Source organism: Oncorhynchus kisutch, linkage group LG19 (genome assembly GCF_002021735.2).
Source record: "Oncorhynchus kisutch isolate 150728-3 linkage group LG19, Okis_V2, whole genome shotgun sequence".
Taxonomy (NCBI): Eukaryota; Metazoa; Chordata; class Actinopteri; order Salmoniformes; family Salmonidae; genus Oncorhynchus; species Oncorhynchus kisutch.
In genome coordinates, this window is record NC_034192.2 from 38,380,570 (window position 1) to 38,395,034 (window position 14,465).

Genomic DNA, 14,465 nt, shown 5'->3' on the forward strand with positions numbered 1-14,465 from the left:
TATAGATTCTGTCTATATGCCCCCTTCAACAATACTAGATGTATTCCCCTACACACTCATACCACTGTGGGTGAATCCTACTTTATTGCAAATGTGGCTCTTGGTTGTAGTATACAATGAACCATGGGAGATCTGCGTCCTCTGCAGGTAGATTGGTGTGAGCCTCACAGTGATACATGCGTTCGGTTCTGCTCGCTCATCTCCATGCTGAAAGTCTGCGAGCTGCAGTCCAACAATAATGACGGAGAATGGGTGATAAAACGCAGCAATGTTGAACCTCCGGCCTCCGTTTTCCATCTTCCCATGGGAGATTTACTTAGATATGGTGGCTCATCCGCCCTGTTCCTCCACCAACCCCCTTCACCAACACATTAAAACCCCCAGTCTCATTACCGCCTGTCTGCAGGCCAAATCCCTCAGCCCTTGTGGCCCTTTTATATTGTCACCCCCCCCCCCCCCCCCCCCCATTCAGCCACCACCGATAGATATATAATTCCAGATTATACCTTTGCACGCTGTTATGGTTTTGGGAGCTGCATCACTGGGTGGGAAATGGTAGATGTGTGTGGGGAGGCAAACTATTCTGCTGGGGAGTAGAGATTAAATGGAGAATTGATCTAGCTCTTGCAATCCATGTGAAAAAGCAAACTACCTCCCTGTGGTCAGTGTTTTTTATTTATTTATTTAACCAACCAAGCTATTTCTTGGCTGTTTGAACAAACTGCTGTGTGCTTTAGGTTGGTGCCTGCTATGTGTCTAGCTATGCAAAGACCGTTGCTTTCACAATATCCTACCACCTGACCCTTCTTGAGAGGTAGCTTGAAGGAATAGCACAGTATTGCTGCACCCAAAGCATGACGTTCTATGGAAGATCCTTACTGTCATAGTGTTGTCTATCACTATGTAACAATGAACCACATTTTGGAAGTAGCAAGACTCTCTGCAGGATTCCTACTGTTCAAATAATAGATTTAATAATAATAGATTTATACAGTTATTTTCATTACAGTAGAAAGACAAAGAAACATTACTGTGCAGCTGTATTCATTGATCTGGCCAAGGCTTTCGACTCTGTCAATCACCACATCCTCATCGGCAGACTCGACAGCCTTGGTTTCTCAAATGATTGCCTCGCCTGGTTCACCAACTACTTCTCTGATAGAGTTCAGTGTGTCAAATCGGAGGGTCTGCTGTCCGGACCTCTGGCAGTCTCTATGGGGGTGCCACAGGGTTCAATTCTTGGACCGACTCTCTTCTCTGTATACATCAATGAGGTCGCTCTTGCTGCTGGTGAGTCTCTGATCCACCTCTACGCAGACGACACCGTTCTGTATACTTCCGGCCCTTCTTTGGACACTGTGTTAACAACCCTCCAGGCAAGCTTCAATGCCATACAACTCTCCTTCCGTGGCCTCCAATTGCTCTTAAATACAAGTAAAACTAAATGCATGCTCTTCAACCGATCGCTACCTGCACCTACCCGCCTGTCCAACATCACTACTCTGGACGGCTCTGACTTTGAATACGAGGACAACTACAAATACTTAGGTGTCTGGTTAGACTGTAAACTCTCCTTCCAGACCCATATCAAACATCTCCAATCCAAAGTTAAATCTAGAATTGGCTTCCTATTTCGCAACAAAGCATCCTTCACTCATGCTGCCAAACATAACCTTGTAAAACTGACCATCCTACCAATCCTCGACTTTGGCGATGTCATTTACAAAATAGCCTCCAATACCCTACTCAACAAATTGGATGCAGTCTATCACAGTGCAATCCGTTTTGTCACCAAAGCCCCATATACTACCCACCATTGCGACCTGTACGCTCTCGTTGGCTGGCCCTCGCTTCATACTCGTCGCCAAACCCACTGTCTCCATGTCATCTACAAGACCCTGCTAGGTAAAGTCCCCCCTTATCTCAGCTCGCTGGTCACCATAGCATCTCCCACCTGTAGCACACGCTCCAGCAGGTATATCTCTCTAGTCACCCCCAAAACCAATTCTTTCTTTGGCCGCCTCTCCTTCCAGTTCTCTGCTGCCAATGACTGGAACGAACTACAAAAATCTCTGAAACTGGAAACACTTATCTCCCTCACTAGCTTTAAGCACCAACTGTCAGAGCAGCTCACAGATTACTGCACCTGTACATAGCCCACCTATAATTTAGCCCAAACAACTACCTCTTTCCCAACTGTATTTAATTAATTAATTAATTTTGCTCCTTTGCACCCCATTATTTTTATTTCTACTTTGCACATTCTTCCATTGCAAAACTACCATTCCAGTGTTTTACTTGCTATATTGTATTTACTTTGCCACCATGGCCTTTTTTGCCTTTACCTCCCTTCTCACCTCATTTGCTCACATTGTATATAGACTTGTTTATACTGTATTATTGACTGTATGTTTGTTTTACTCCATGTGTAACTCTGTGTCGTTGTATCTGTCGAACTGCTTTGCTTTATCTTGGCCAGGTCGCAATTGTAAATGAGAACTTGTTCTCAACTTGCCTACCTGGTTAAATAAAGGTGTTCTCAACTTGCCTACCTGGTTAAATAAAGGTGAAATAAAAATAAAATTAAAAACAGTAAATAAAGATTCTCAAAACAAAACAAAAATGAAGTTACTAATTATTAATGAAGATATATATAGTTCATGTCGGGCTAGATCGAGGGTCATGTGAAGGGTGACAGATGGAGGAGAAGGAACACACAGTCCTTGAGCTGGTCCCGCTGCGCCCCGCAAACGCCACCTGTGTCTGGGCTCGGCAGGGGCCGCCGTCACCGCCCTCGCAGTCCTTCAGAAAGGACAGCAACCTTCTTACACACGCACAGGCACACACACACGCGCACATGCACACGCACTCGCGCACACACACACACACACACATACACACACATACACACATAAAAGAACACACACAGACATAAAGGAACACACAGACATAAAGGAACACACAGACATAAAGGAACACACAGACATAAAGGAACACACAGACATAAAGCAACACACAGACATAAAGGAACACACAGACATAAAGGAACACACAGACATAAAGGAACACACAGACATAAAGGAACACACAGACATAAAGGAACACACAGACATAAAGGAACACACAGACATAAAGGAACACACAGACTTAAAGCAACACACAGACATAAAGGAACACACAGACATAAAGGAACACACAGACATAAAGGAACACACAGACTTAAAGGAACACACAGGCATAAAGGAACACACAGACTTAAAGGAACACACAGACTTAAAGGAACACACAGACATAAAGGAACACACAGACTTAAAGGAACACACAGACATAAAGGAACCCACAGACATACACACTTAGTGGTGCATATACAGTGCTATCGGAAAGTATTCAGAGCCCTTGAGTTTTTCCACATTTTGTTGTTACAGCCTTATTCCAAAATTGATTTTATTTTTAAACAATCCACAGCATTCTACACACAATATCCCATAATGACAAAGCAAAAACAGGTTTCTAGAACATTTAGCAAATTTATTAAACAGAAATGCCTTATTTACATAAGTATTCAGACCGTTTGCTATGAGACTCGAAATTGAGCTCAGGCGCATCCTGTTTCCACTGATCATCCCTGAGATGTTTCTACAACTTAGTTGGAGTCCACCTATGGTAAATTCAATTGATTGGACATGATTTGGAAAGGCACACACCTGTCTATATAAGGTCCCATAGTTGAAGGTGCAAAAAACAAGCCATGAAGTCGAAGGAATTGTCCTTAGAGCTCGGAGACAGCATTGTGTCGAGGCACAGATCTGGGGAAGGGTACCACAACATTTTTGCAGCATTGACGGTCCCCAAGAACACAGAGGCCTCCATCATTCTTAAATTGAAGAAGTTTGGAACCACAAAGAATCTTCCTATAGCTGGCCTCCCTGCCAAATTAGCAATCGAGGGAGAAGGGCCTTGGTCAGGCAGGTGACCAAGAACCCGATGGTCACACTGAGAGAGCTCCAGAGTTCCTCTGTGGAGATGGGAGAACTTTCCAGAAAGACAACTATCTCTGCAGCACTCCACAAATCAGGCCTTTAGGGTAGAGTGGCCAGACGGAAGCCACTCCTAAGTAAAAGGCATGACTGCCCGCTTGTATTTTGCCAAAGGGCACCTAAAGACTCTCAGACCATGAGAAACAAGATTCTGATGGAACCAAGATTGAACGCTTTGGCCTGGATGCCAAGCGTCACATCTGGAGGAAACTTGGCACCATCCCTATGGTGAATCATGGGGGTGGCAGGATCATGCTGTGGAGATGTTTTTCAGCGGCAGGGACTGGGAGACAGGATAGTCAGGATCGAGGCAAAGGATGGATGGGGTAAAGTACAGATGGATCCTTGATGAAAACCTGCTCCAGAGCGCTCAGGTCCTCAGACATGGGGCGAAGGTTCACCTTCCAACAGGACAATGACCCTAAGCACACAGCCAAGACAACGCAGGAGTGGCTTCGGGACAAGTCTATGAATGTCCTTGAGTTGCCCAGCCAGAGCCTGGACTTGAACCCAATCTGAAAATACCTGTGCAGCAGTGCTCCCTATTCAACCTGACAGAGCTTGAGAGGATCTGCACAGAAGAATGTGAGAAACTCCCCAAATACAGGTGAGCCAAGCTTGTAGCGTCACACCCAAGAAGACTCGATGCTGAAATCGCTGCCAAAGGTGCTTCAACAAAGTACTGAGTAAAGGGTCTGAATACTTTTGTAAATGTAATATTTCCATATATTTTATTTTTATAAATGTGCAAAAATGTCTTAAACCTGTTTTCTCTTTGTCATTATGGGGTATTGTGTGTAGATTGATGACGGGAAAAATGGTTTCATACATTTTAGAATAAGGCTGTAATGTGACAAAATGTGGAAAAAGTCAATGGGTCTGAATACTTTCTGAATGCACTGTACATGGACGGGAGTGCCATTGGCAGGAACGGAGAATCCCACACAACCCACTCACAAACACATACATAGTCACATTCTGACAAGAGTGGTACATTTTGTTCTCTGCCAGTAACACCCACACGGAGCCACCTCCAAACACCCACACACAACAGGAGGTTGGGGGTACCTTAATTGGGGAGGACGAGCTCGTGGTAATGGCTGGAGCGGAATTGGTTGAATTGTATCATATACATCAAACATGTGTTTCCATGTGTTTATTCCATTCCATTTGCTCCATTCCGGTCATTATTTTGAGCCGTCCTCCCCTCAACAGCCTCCTCTGCCACACACACACAAGCAAAAGACAGCTACTGTGTACTCACACGCACACGCACACACACACACACACACACACACACACACACACACACACACACACACACACACACACACACACAGACACCCTGTCAAGTGTGCCATTTCATCCACTCTTCCAATCACTCTCACACTCTCCACCAAGTCCACTGCATGCCTTTACATAACACAGCACATTTTAGGCCAACACGTGACCTTGCTCATCCACAACTTCAAATTCTCCTGATCCCTTTCAATTTCAACTCTTTGTGCACGATGCACACTCACTCCTTTCACCATTAAAAATTGGCCCTCTGGACTGAACTGAGGAGACCCTTTTAAGCTCTGTTGAGTTGGCGCCCGTTAGCGCCTGTTAGCTAGCCGCACACACAGACTCCTCTCAGTAAATTCGGCCGAAAGGCCTCAGCAACCAGACCGTTTCCATTAGCACTTAGGCTACACAGCTGGTAGGGAGTGGCACCACTATGACTAAAGGGATGGTGGCTGTCTCATGCTGTTCCGCTGCAACTTTGTCACAATCAGATGAGCTAATTGGCCTGGGGAGCTGAGATTAAGCGTACGGTGTGATGGGAGAAGAGGAACAGAACAGCGTTGCTAAGAGAAAATGGTATTAATTAAAAGCCGATAACGTTCAGATGTCATCGTCAACAGTAATAAAGACAAACAAGGCTGAGAATATACAGTATACCTATGAAAGTTGTTTTGCCGGAAGCCAGGGTTTCCATGTAGATTTTCTGACTTATTAACAGCCAAGGGCCAGGAAAGGGCCATATTTTGTGAAATCAATTCTAATTACAACATTGCACACACAGAGATGGTAAAACCATGACAAAATACTGTATTTAGGATTTAACTTGACTGTGTGATAGAGTTGTCTGTCAATATGTAACAATGAACCACATGTTGAAAGTAGCAAGACTCTGTGCATGATTTCTATTTTTCAGATGATGATAATAATAAAAATAATAATAATAGTAGATTTATAGAGTTATTTTCATTACAGTACATGAAGAATCTCAAAACAAATGTGTGTGCAAGTTGGAAACATCTTCCCAGGCGTCTGGCAACCGCGGAGAGTGTTCACTCAAACGTCTGTGGCTCCACACACGCTGGAGGGAGATCAGTGACAGGGGCTCTTACCTTGTAGAGAAGTTCAATACATTGTTGAGACGGGATATTCTTTATTCTATTCTATTCTATTCTTCTTTATTTATTTAACCTTGAGTGAAAATATTAGTTAGAGTGAAATATTTGTTCCCCACGATGCCTCAATGTTTTTTTGTTCTTTGTCGAATGATCTTCGTAGAAGTCACTGCAACAAGTCTGCTCTTCAACACAGCTCATCACAGCCTTGCCTTTTCATCAGTTCTCGAAAAGGAACTGTTTTCTTCAGCCGTGAATGTATTACATTATAAGGGTTTTTGTAGAACGGTCGATCGTTTTATGGCCTCATTCAGATTTAGCTTTGTATTCAGCTTGCTTCCAAATGGCTTACATTTAAAGACACGATGTAACATCACACCCCACTCATTATACAATGAATACAGTGGACCACAATTGGAAATGGAAGCATCTAAGGGTTACAATATTATAGGTGGGGGGGATTGTGCAGTTTTGAACAGATCCTTTTTCATTACAAATCTATGTGGTCTCCAATGCTAAGGAGAGAAACTCCATTTCATTTAATTCACCACTATTTCACCCCTACGTGCAACGTATCATCAAAATTGGTGTTCAATGGCACGTTATATGACATCCACTGTAGAATGAAACTGTTAAGACTGATGTGTAAAGCAACGAGGAGACCTCAAATGACCCTTTGTGAGATGTCGACAAAACCTAGTCCTAGTCGTTTGTTTGCTATGCTAACTCGCTAATGAAACACCAAATTTGACAGTGTGTTTATGAATTAACGTTCTCTTCTCAGGACGAGGTGCTGTAGTTTTGTCTAACTCCTGCTTACCAGCATCAGAATGCATGGTGGAGAGTAGCCAGCGACCCCGAAGGTCATGGCGGGCGATCTCATACATTTCGGGTTGAAACCAGATGGCCGTGTGTTCTCTTCCTCCTCTGGAGAGGTAGGTGCAGCCTGGCTTGAAGGGAACTTTGCACAGATTGGATCAAGACAGCAAGACTAATGCTGAAAGAGTAAGCCTTTTGGACCGGGAAAGGTTCGTGAAGGATGGGGTGTGGTGGAGACATCTCCACTGCATCTTCCTCTGTCATCAGGGAGGCCCAGTTCTCATTAAAATACATTTCCAGCGAGTTGGGGCATGAGCGGTGTGGTGTGTGAGGGTGTCTGGGTATCCATGGGCAGCCGTGAGAGAGAGAGCGAGAGCACAGGCATGGGTCCAGCTGTTGGAGGAGAGTATGTGAAGTTTCCGTACTGAATACACAATGTCTCATGCCTCGACACGCTCCGTGTCAGACCTCGATGTGAGGAGAATACACATTGGAGCAGCCCTCTGCGATCTGACTCTCACTCGAAATGTAGTATTTGACTTTTACATCTTTTAAAGTTATGTAGACATTCTTTAATCTATTATTCGTGAGTGTATTTTGCTGAAATGTGTGGTCTTGATTTGAGGAAAATACACAAGCATCCTTCTCAGGGACATCAAAAAGGTAGCAACGTGGATTTGTTTAATTTGACAGTGTAAGTGATCTGACTGTCCTAGTGTGATTTTTTTGTCATAATGCTCAGAGCAGCTGGCATAGTGTCAGTTTTGCAGGTTAAGCAAACCGTTTAATTATGACGAGGGGAACACTTTCCAAAAAGTTGGGAAGGAAAACATGCTCACGTCCCAGATGTGATCTATATGACCTGTCACCACTTACAACTACTAGAAGCCAAATGTCTGCACGGAATAAGCCATTAGATGTTAATCAACTCCCCTCTTCTCCATTTATAATAACTGCCTGCGTTTTTGTCTTCATGCTCTCTTTTCCTTCCCAATAGTCCAACATTTCGACATACAGTATGTAAATGTCCATCTGCTTGGTCAATGCAGAGTATGCATGAGCAATTGGTCTCTGAGGTAATGCCTATTCACTGGGCTTTTGGCAAGTCTGTCCAGCCTCTTTTCACTTCGGAATAGAAGTGATCCAGTGACGCACTCCAGGGCTACGGTATATTCCGTAATGAAATCCAGATGTCATTGAATAAGACTTCATTGAATAAGACTTCTCTGTGCTCTTTTTTTCTAGCATATCTAACAAGCCCGGCCAGGGGTAGAGATCAATGAGAGGATGTCCTATTATCTGCTTATTATCAGCTATCTTCAAATCCTGCCACAGAACTCCAAGCCATAAAAAAAAGACCTTTGTTCTCAAGTCTTGACCCACTGTCCAGTTGTCCACAGTCTCTGACAGAGATAGCCATGGCCGAAGAGTCCAACGCAAAGCGCATCAAAAGGAAATCATTTAGAGGGTCTTTAAATGGGTTCACGTTCGGAGTTGTTGTTTCCTCTGTTGTTCAATACTGTACTGTGGGTTCCCTCATAACAGACCCATGACTGACATGTCTTCCCCCCCTTTCGTTCACCTCTAAAGGAGCTACCAAAGACATGGGGAAAATGCTGGGTGGGGAAGAGGCTGAGAAGGACCCTGATGCGGAGAAAAAGGAGGAGGAACGACAAGAGGCACTTCGGCAACAGGAGGAGGAGAGGAAGGCAAAATATGCAAAAATGGAATCGGAGAGAGAAAATGTCCGACAGGGCATCAGGGATAAGGTAAAAAATGTAATCCTGTTAAATTATGAATCTTATTTAAATATATTCAATCCCATTGCAAGTTTCATACTCACATGTGATTGCCTCCCGAAGCAAAACTCATGCATACATTATTATAATGTTGATGTGTGTGTGTGTTTATGTGTATGTCTATCTGTCTGTGCATAAACAAACAATGCACTATGCTTGTTGAATTCCTATTTGATCATTATTTCCATGTCATCCAATGTTGAAAATCTGGTAGCTTGGTTCAGTAGCAGTGTCTTTTGGGCCTGGCAAGAAAAGAGTGACTTGATATAACCTCAGAGAAACATGCTTTAGAGTTGGAGAATTATCTGTGAGCTTGAGTGAGTCATGAGAGCCCTTGCTTTGGAGAGAGACAGAAATGACAAAGTGCAGCTTCAGCAAGTGTTGGAAACTGAAGACTGTGGAGACTGACTAAATGTCTTCTTAGCAAAGACTAATTTCTCAAGCAAGATTTTATCTAGGACTGTCTGGGAGTGGTCTGAGTGGGGAGGGGAAAACTGAAAACTGGCTGTTATTGGCAGAGGTTTGGAACTCTTTCTTATTGGTCTATTAAAGTGGAACTGACAGCATTTTAGCAATATGAAATCTTATTCAAATCTGTTCATATAGAACCCCAGGAAGAATATGACAAGCAAGCACTCATGGTCATTTTCATGTATTTCAAAATGTAATGTTAAAATTCTCTAGCAATATAGAGTGGGAAAGCAGTTAATAAAACAATCGGTCTTGTCCAGGAGTCTACATGGACCGATGTGCCATAGCCAATCAGAGCTACAGTAGACCTATATGCAAATAATCCATTTGGTACACTGGCCATTTATTTAACCAGGCAAGTCAGTTAAGAACAAATTCTTATTTTCAATGACGGCCTAGGAACAGTGGGTTAACTGCCTTGTTCAGGACCAGAACGTTTTAAGATCGAATCCCCAACAAGGTAAAAATAACCTTGTTGGGGATTCGATCTTAAAACCTTTCGGTTACTAGGCCAAGGCTCTAACCACTAGGCTACCTGCCACCCCATAACTCACTTTGAACTGGACTGTGTTTACAGGCAGTAGCAACAGGGTCAGTTTAGATCATTAGAACGCATTCGCCAAAATCCACCTGAATGGATTTCTGCAAATACATAAACACCACGGGAGTCCTATTCATCAAACAACCAAGAAAAAGGTAGGCTCTCTGTCCCTCGGTTGCCTATGCACATCAACAATAACAACAAGATCAACAAATAATGCAAGCCAGAGCAAGATTGGCTAAAATCGAACGAGGGAACATTATTTAAACCCTCAAACCTTTAAAAAAAATCTAGTTGACCGTCAAAATTGCACAGATAAACAATGGGGAATAGTAGACTGCTCGTCATTCTGCAGCTTGCCTGCCAAGGCATGCTTGTCTTAACCCACCTTTTGACAACTGAATGGGAACTTGCCTGCCCATTTGATCGATGTCAAATACATTTGATTGACAACAAAGAGATATGCTAAAGTAATATGCTAACTGTGGATATCGTTCAAGTTCAGTATAGCAAGCTAGCTACAGTAGTAAAGCGATTCACATTTCATGCTAGCTAAACCATGACACTTGCATCTCTAGCTGTTGCAACTGAAAAATTCTATGACATCATCCCAGCAGCTAGCTAAGTAATGTTATGCCTGGTGTCCCAGGGGTGTCAAACTCAATCAGCGCAAGGGCCATATTGAAAAAAAATCAACGAAATTGCAGGCCAGACATAACCTATTTGATTTTTATTTTTTTACATGCAACTGCAAACCCAATGGCCCTTTATAATGTCTGTATATAGCATTTTAACATTAAAATAAAATATAAATTATATTTGTCCAGCCTTTGCTGCTATGTTTGCAGATGTGCATAATATGCTGCAACTCTAATCAAAAAGTATGTAATAACTCCAAATAACAAAAACGTAGCAAGATTGTTGCAACATTTAAACTTAAAACTAGTTGTATTTTTTTGCACTGCTCCGGTACGGCCAGCCTAGACTACTGATCAATTGTTGCTGTAATAGGCCTCCGTGTTTCTCCTTTGCATGGTTTTTGTTGCAGGTTTAGTTTTTAGATTATTAATTGTCAAGCTTTAAAATACGAAGACCGACTGCAACATTTTAGGAGCCGAGCTAGGACTGTGGCGTGTGTCTGTACACTTTCCCTCCGCTGCGCGCTGTAAACGGGACACATGGAAGCAGTGCAATTGAAGTTGAATTCACCAATGCGAGCGCATCAGACTGTAATTTAATAAATTAGATGACTCAATCGTTGACTCATTTATACTCGTTTGTGTGTCCTATACAGCCCACTGGCCTTGTTTGACACATGTGCATTAGCTTAATAGCCACGTTATGACAGACTTGTGTTCATTGCCCTTGCTAGTTTGATTGTATTGACATTTCCAGCCTTAGTCGTCCGTTTTTGTTTAAAAAATTGAGTCAATAAAACTGAACAGTGCATGCCAAATGGGTGGAGGCAGCAAGCAATGTACCAGGCCAGCGGTGATTTACAACCTGATAGCAATATTTCTTGCACTACCAAGAAATGTATTGTGGTGAATTATAGTAATTGGATGGATTTAACTGCATCCATCTATTCTGCCAACAATGCCTTAATGTACATGGATCAAATATAACCTATATTTAAACCTCTTATAAAGTTGGTTTTGAAGCATGAACTGGGAATTTGATATTTTGGACTGATATGATTGTCTGTTTGTTTCATACCTCCAAAGTAGTTAAAAGGCTATCACCAGGCAGGCCAAAACTCCATCCCACCAAAACAGGCATCAATTTCAGGCATGATCATTTTAACAATTTCACAGTATTATTACAACCTCATAGTGTGAAAATATACACTGAATGTGCAAAACATGAAGGACACCTTCCTAATATTGAGTTGCACCCCCACATTTGCCCTCAGAACAGCCTCGATTTGTCGTGGCATGGACTCAAAGGTGTCAAAAGCGTTCCACAGGAATGCTGGCCCATGTTGACTCCAATGCTTCCCACAGTTGTGTCAAGTTGGCTGGATGTCCTTTGGGTGGTGGACCATTATTGATACACATGGGAAACTATTGATCATGAATAACCCAGCAGTATTGCAGTTCTTGACACAAACCGGTGCGTCCAGTACCTATCCAATTCAAAAGCACTTAAATCTTTAGTCTTGCCCATTGTTACAAACCGGCTCGTAGACCATAACAAAGACAGAGAAAACACGGAGATAAATAAATAACCTAAATATATTTATTACACTAAGTAAACTATATACAAGTAACAGTGGTGTGTGTAGTGGATGCATGCATAGATGGTGATAATGAGGGGTGTTGAGAGGTGCCAAAACAAATGAACACAAAGAAGCCCCAAAATGTCACAACAAAAACAACAGTGTGTCTGCGTGGAGAGAGTCTCCTTGATGTATGGGGGGGAAAACAAGAGCAGAGAGAAAGAATACGGTAAACAGAATGGGAGAGTCGTCACAACCCCCGTTTCTCTGTAGAAACTCCGTACAGTGCATTCGGAAAGTATTTAGACCTCTTGACATGTTCCTCCACATTGTTACATTACAGCCTTATTCTAAAATGGATGAAATAAAATACAAATCTACACACAATACCCCATAATGACAAAGTGAAAACAGGTTTAGAAATGTTTGTTAATTTATTAAAAATAAACAGAAATATCTTATTTACATAAGTATTCAGACCCTTTGCTATGAGACTGGACATTGAGCTCGGGTGCATCCTGTTTCCATTGATCCTTGAGCTGTTTTTACAACTTGATTTTAGTCTACCTGTGGTAAATTCAATTGATTGGACATGATTTGGAAAGGCAGTTGGTCCCACAGTTGACAGAAAAAAACAAGGCCATGAGGTCGAAGGAATGGTCCGTAGAGCTCCGAGACAGGACTGTGTTGAAGCACAGATCTGGGGAAGGGTTCAAAAACATTTATCCAGCATTGAAGGTCCCCAAAAACACAGTGGCCTCCATTCTTTCTAGAGCTGGCCACTTGGGGGAGAAGGGCCTTGGCCTCCCTGACCAAGAATCTGATGTTCACTGACAGAGCTCTAGAGTTCCTCTGAAGAACAACCATCTCTGCAGCACTCCACGAATCAGGCCTTTATGGTAGAGTGGCCAGACTGAAGTCACTACTTAGTAAAAGGCACATGACAGCCCACTAGGAGTTTGCCAAAAGGCACCTAAAGACCCTCAGACCATGAGAAACAAGATTCTCTGTTCTGATGAAACCAAGATTGATCTATTTGGCCTGAATGCCAAGCGTCACGTCTGGAGGAAACCCTACGGTGAAGCATGGTGGTGGCAGCATCATGCTGTGGGGATGTTTTCCAGCGGCAGTGACTGGGAGACTAGTCAGGATCGAGGCAAAGAGGAATGGAGCAAAGTACAGAGAGATCCTTGATGAAAACCTGCTCCAGAGCGCCCAGGACCTCAAACTGGGGCAAAGTTTCACCTTCCAATGAGACACAAACCCAAAATATTCCTTTCGTCCTCACCTGTGAAGATGACAGTCCTCTTCAGCCACCGGCGGTGCACAGGCACTGCCGGAAACCACACACACATAAGACAACAGGGACTGAGGTGGCCTGGGTGAACCCCAGTCATCACAGAGCACTGCCAGAAGTCAGTGCACACCATGTCCAAACACTAGGTCATTTGTAATTAAACCTGTGAAACCTAATCATGGCAACCCCTCCTCCCAATCCTTATGCATCTCTGTACAATAAGCTTTCAAAGACATAAGGGCGCTCCAGCGCTCCTTGACTCTGCGTGTGATAGGCCCTAACCAAATTGTGTTTAATATGGAGCTGTTGGAGAACCTGACCAAACAGACCATCTGAATATCCTTTTGGATTCCAAACAGCAAGATAAACTGAGTCAAAGCTTTTAGCATGAACTTAATCGTGATAGACCAGAGACGATAGGCAGCAGGAAACCAAGTGGTCTAACACATCTAACAATCAGATACTCAAAAGGCCGGCTGACTATGGGAATAGGATACAGCGGTACCGGCTTAATAGCTTGATTAGTTTACCCGTTAATTGACAGGTTGATGAATGTAGAAACATCCCTCTTTAACTTAGACCAAAAGAAATGTCTAAGTATACGATTGTAGGTTTTCCTCATGCCCAGATGTCCAGGAGCATTGTCCTGGGAAGTTTTCAACACCAACTCACGAAACCTAACTGGTACAACAACCTGACTAAGAGCCTCCCCCACGAAACTACTATGAGGCACCCATTCTCTCATCAGGACATCATCCTGGAGAAAATAGCCATGGGCGACATCTCCTAATTGTTTCACGGGCACAATTTGGTCATACAACTTTCAACCCGATTTCCCAAATTAAAACACTATTCCCTGAATCAGTCTTAGCAGAGAAGGGTAA

At 43.1% G+C, this 14,465-nt stretch overlaps 1 protein-coding gene across 1 annotated transcript in view; it reads left to right on the top strand.

Moving 5' to 3' along the window:
• Positions 1–14,465, top strand: part of LOC109910021 (complexin-1) — a 61,279-nt gene that overhangs the window by 36,460 nt on the left and 10,354 nt on the right. The window contains exon 3 of the mRNA XM_020509154.2: positions 8,846–9,024. Coding sequence (XP_020364743.1) covers positions 8,846–9,024 — 179 coding nt within the window. The remainder of the gene's footprint in view (positions 1–8,845; positions 9,025–14,465) is intronic.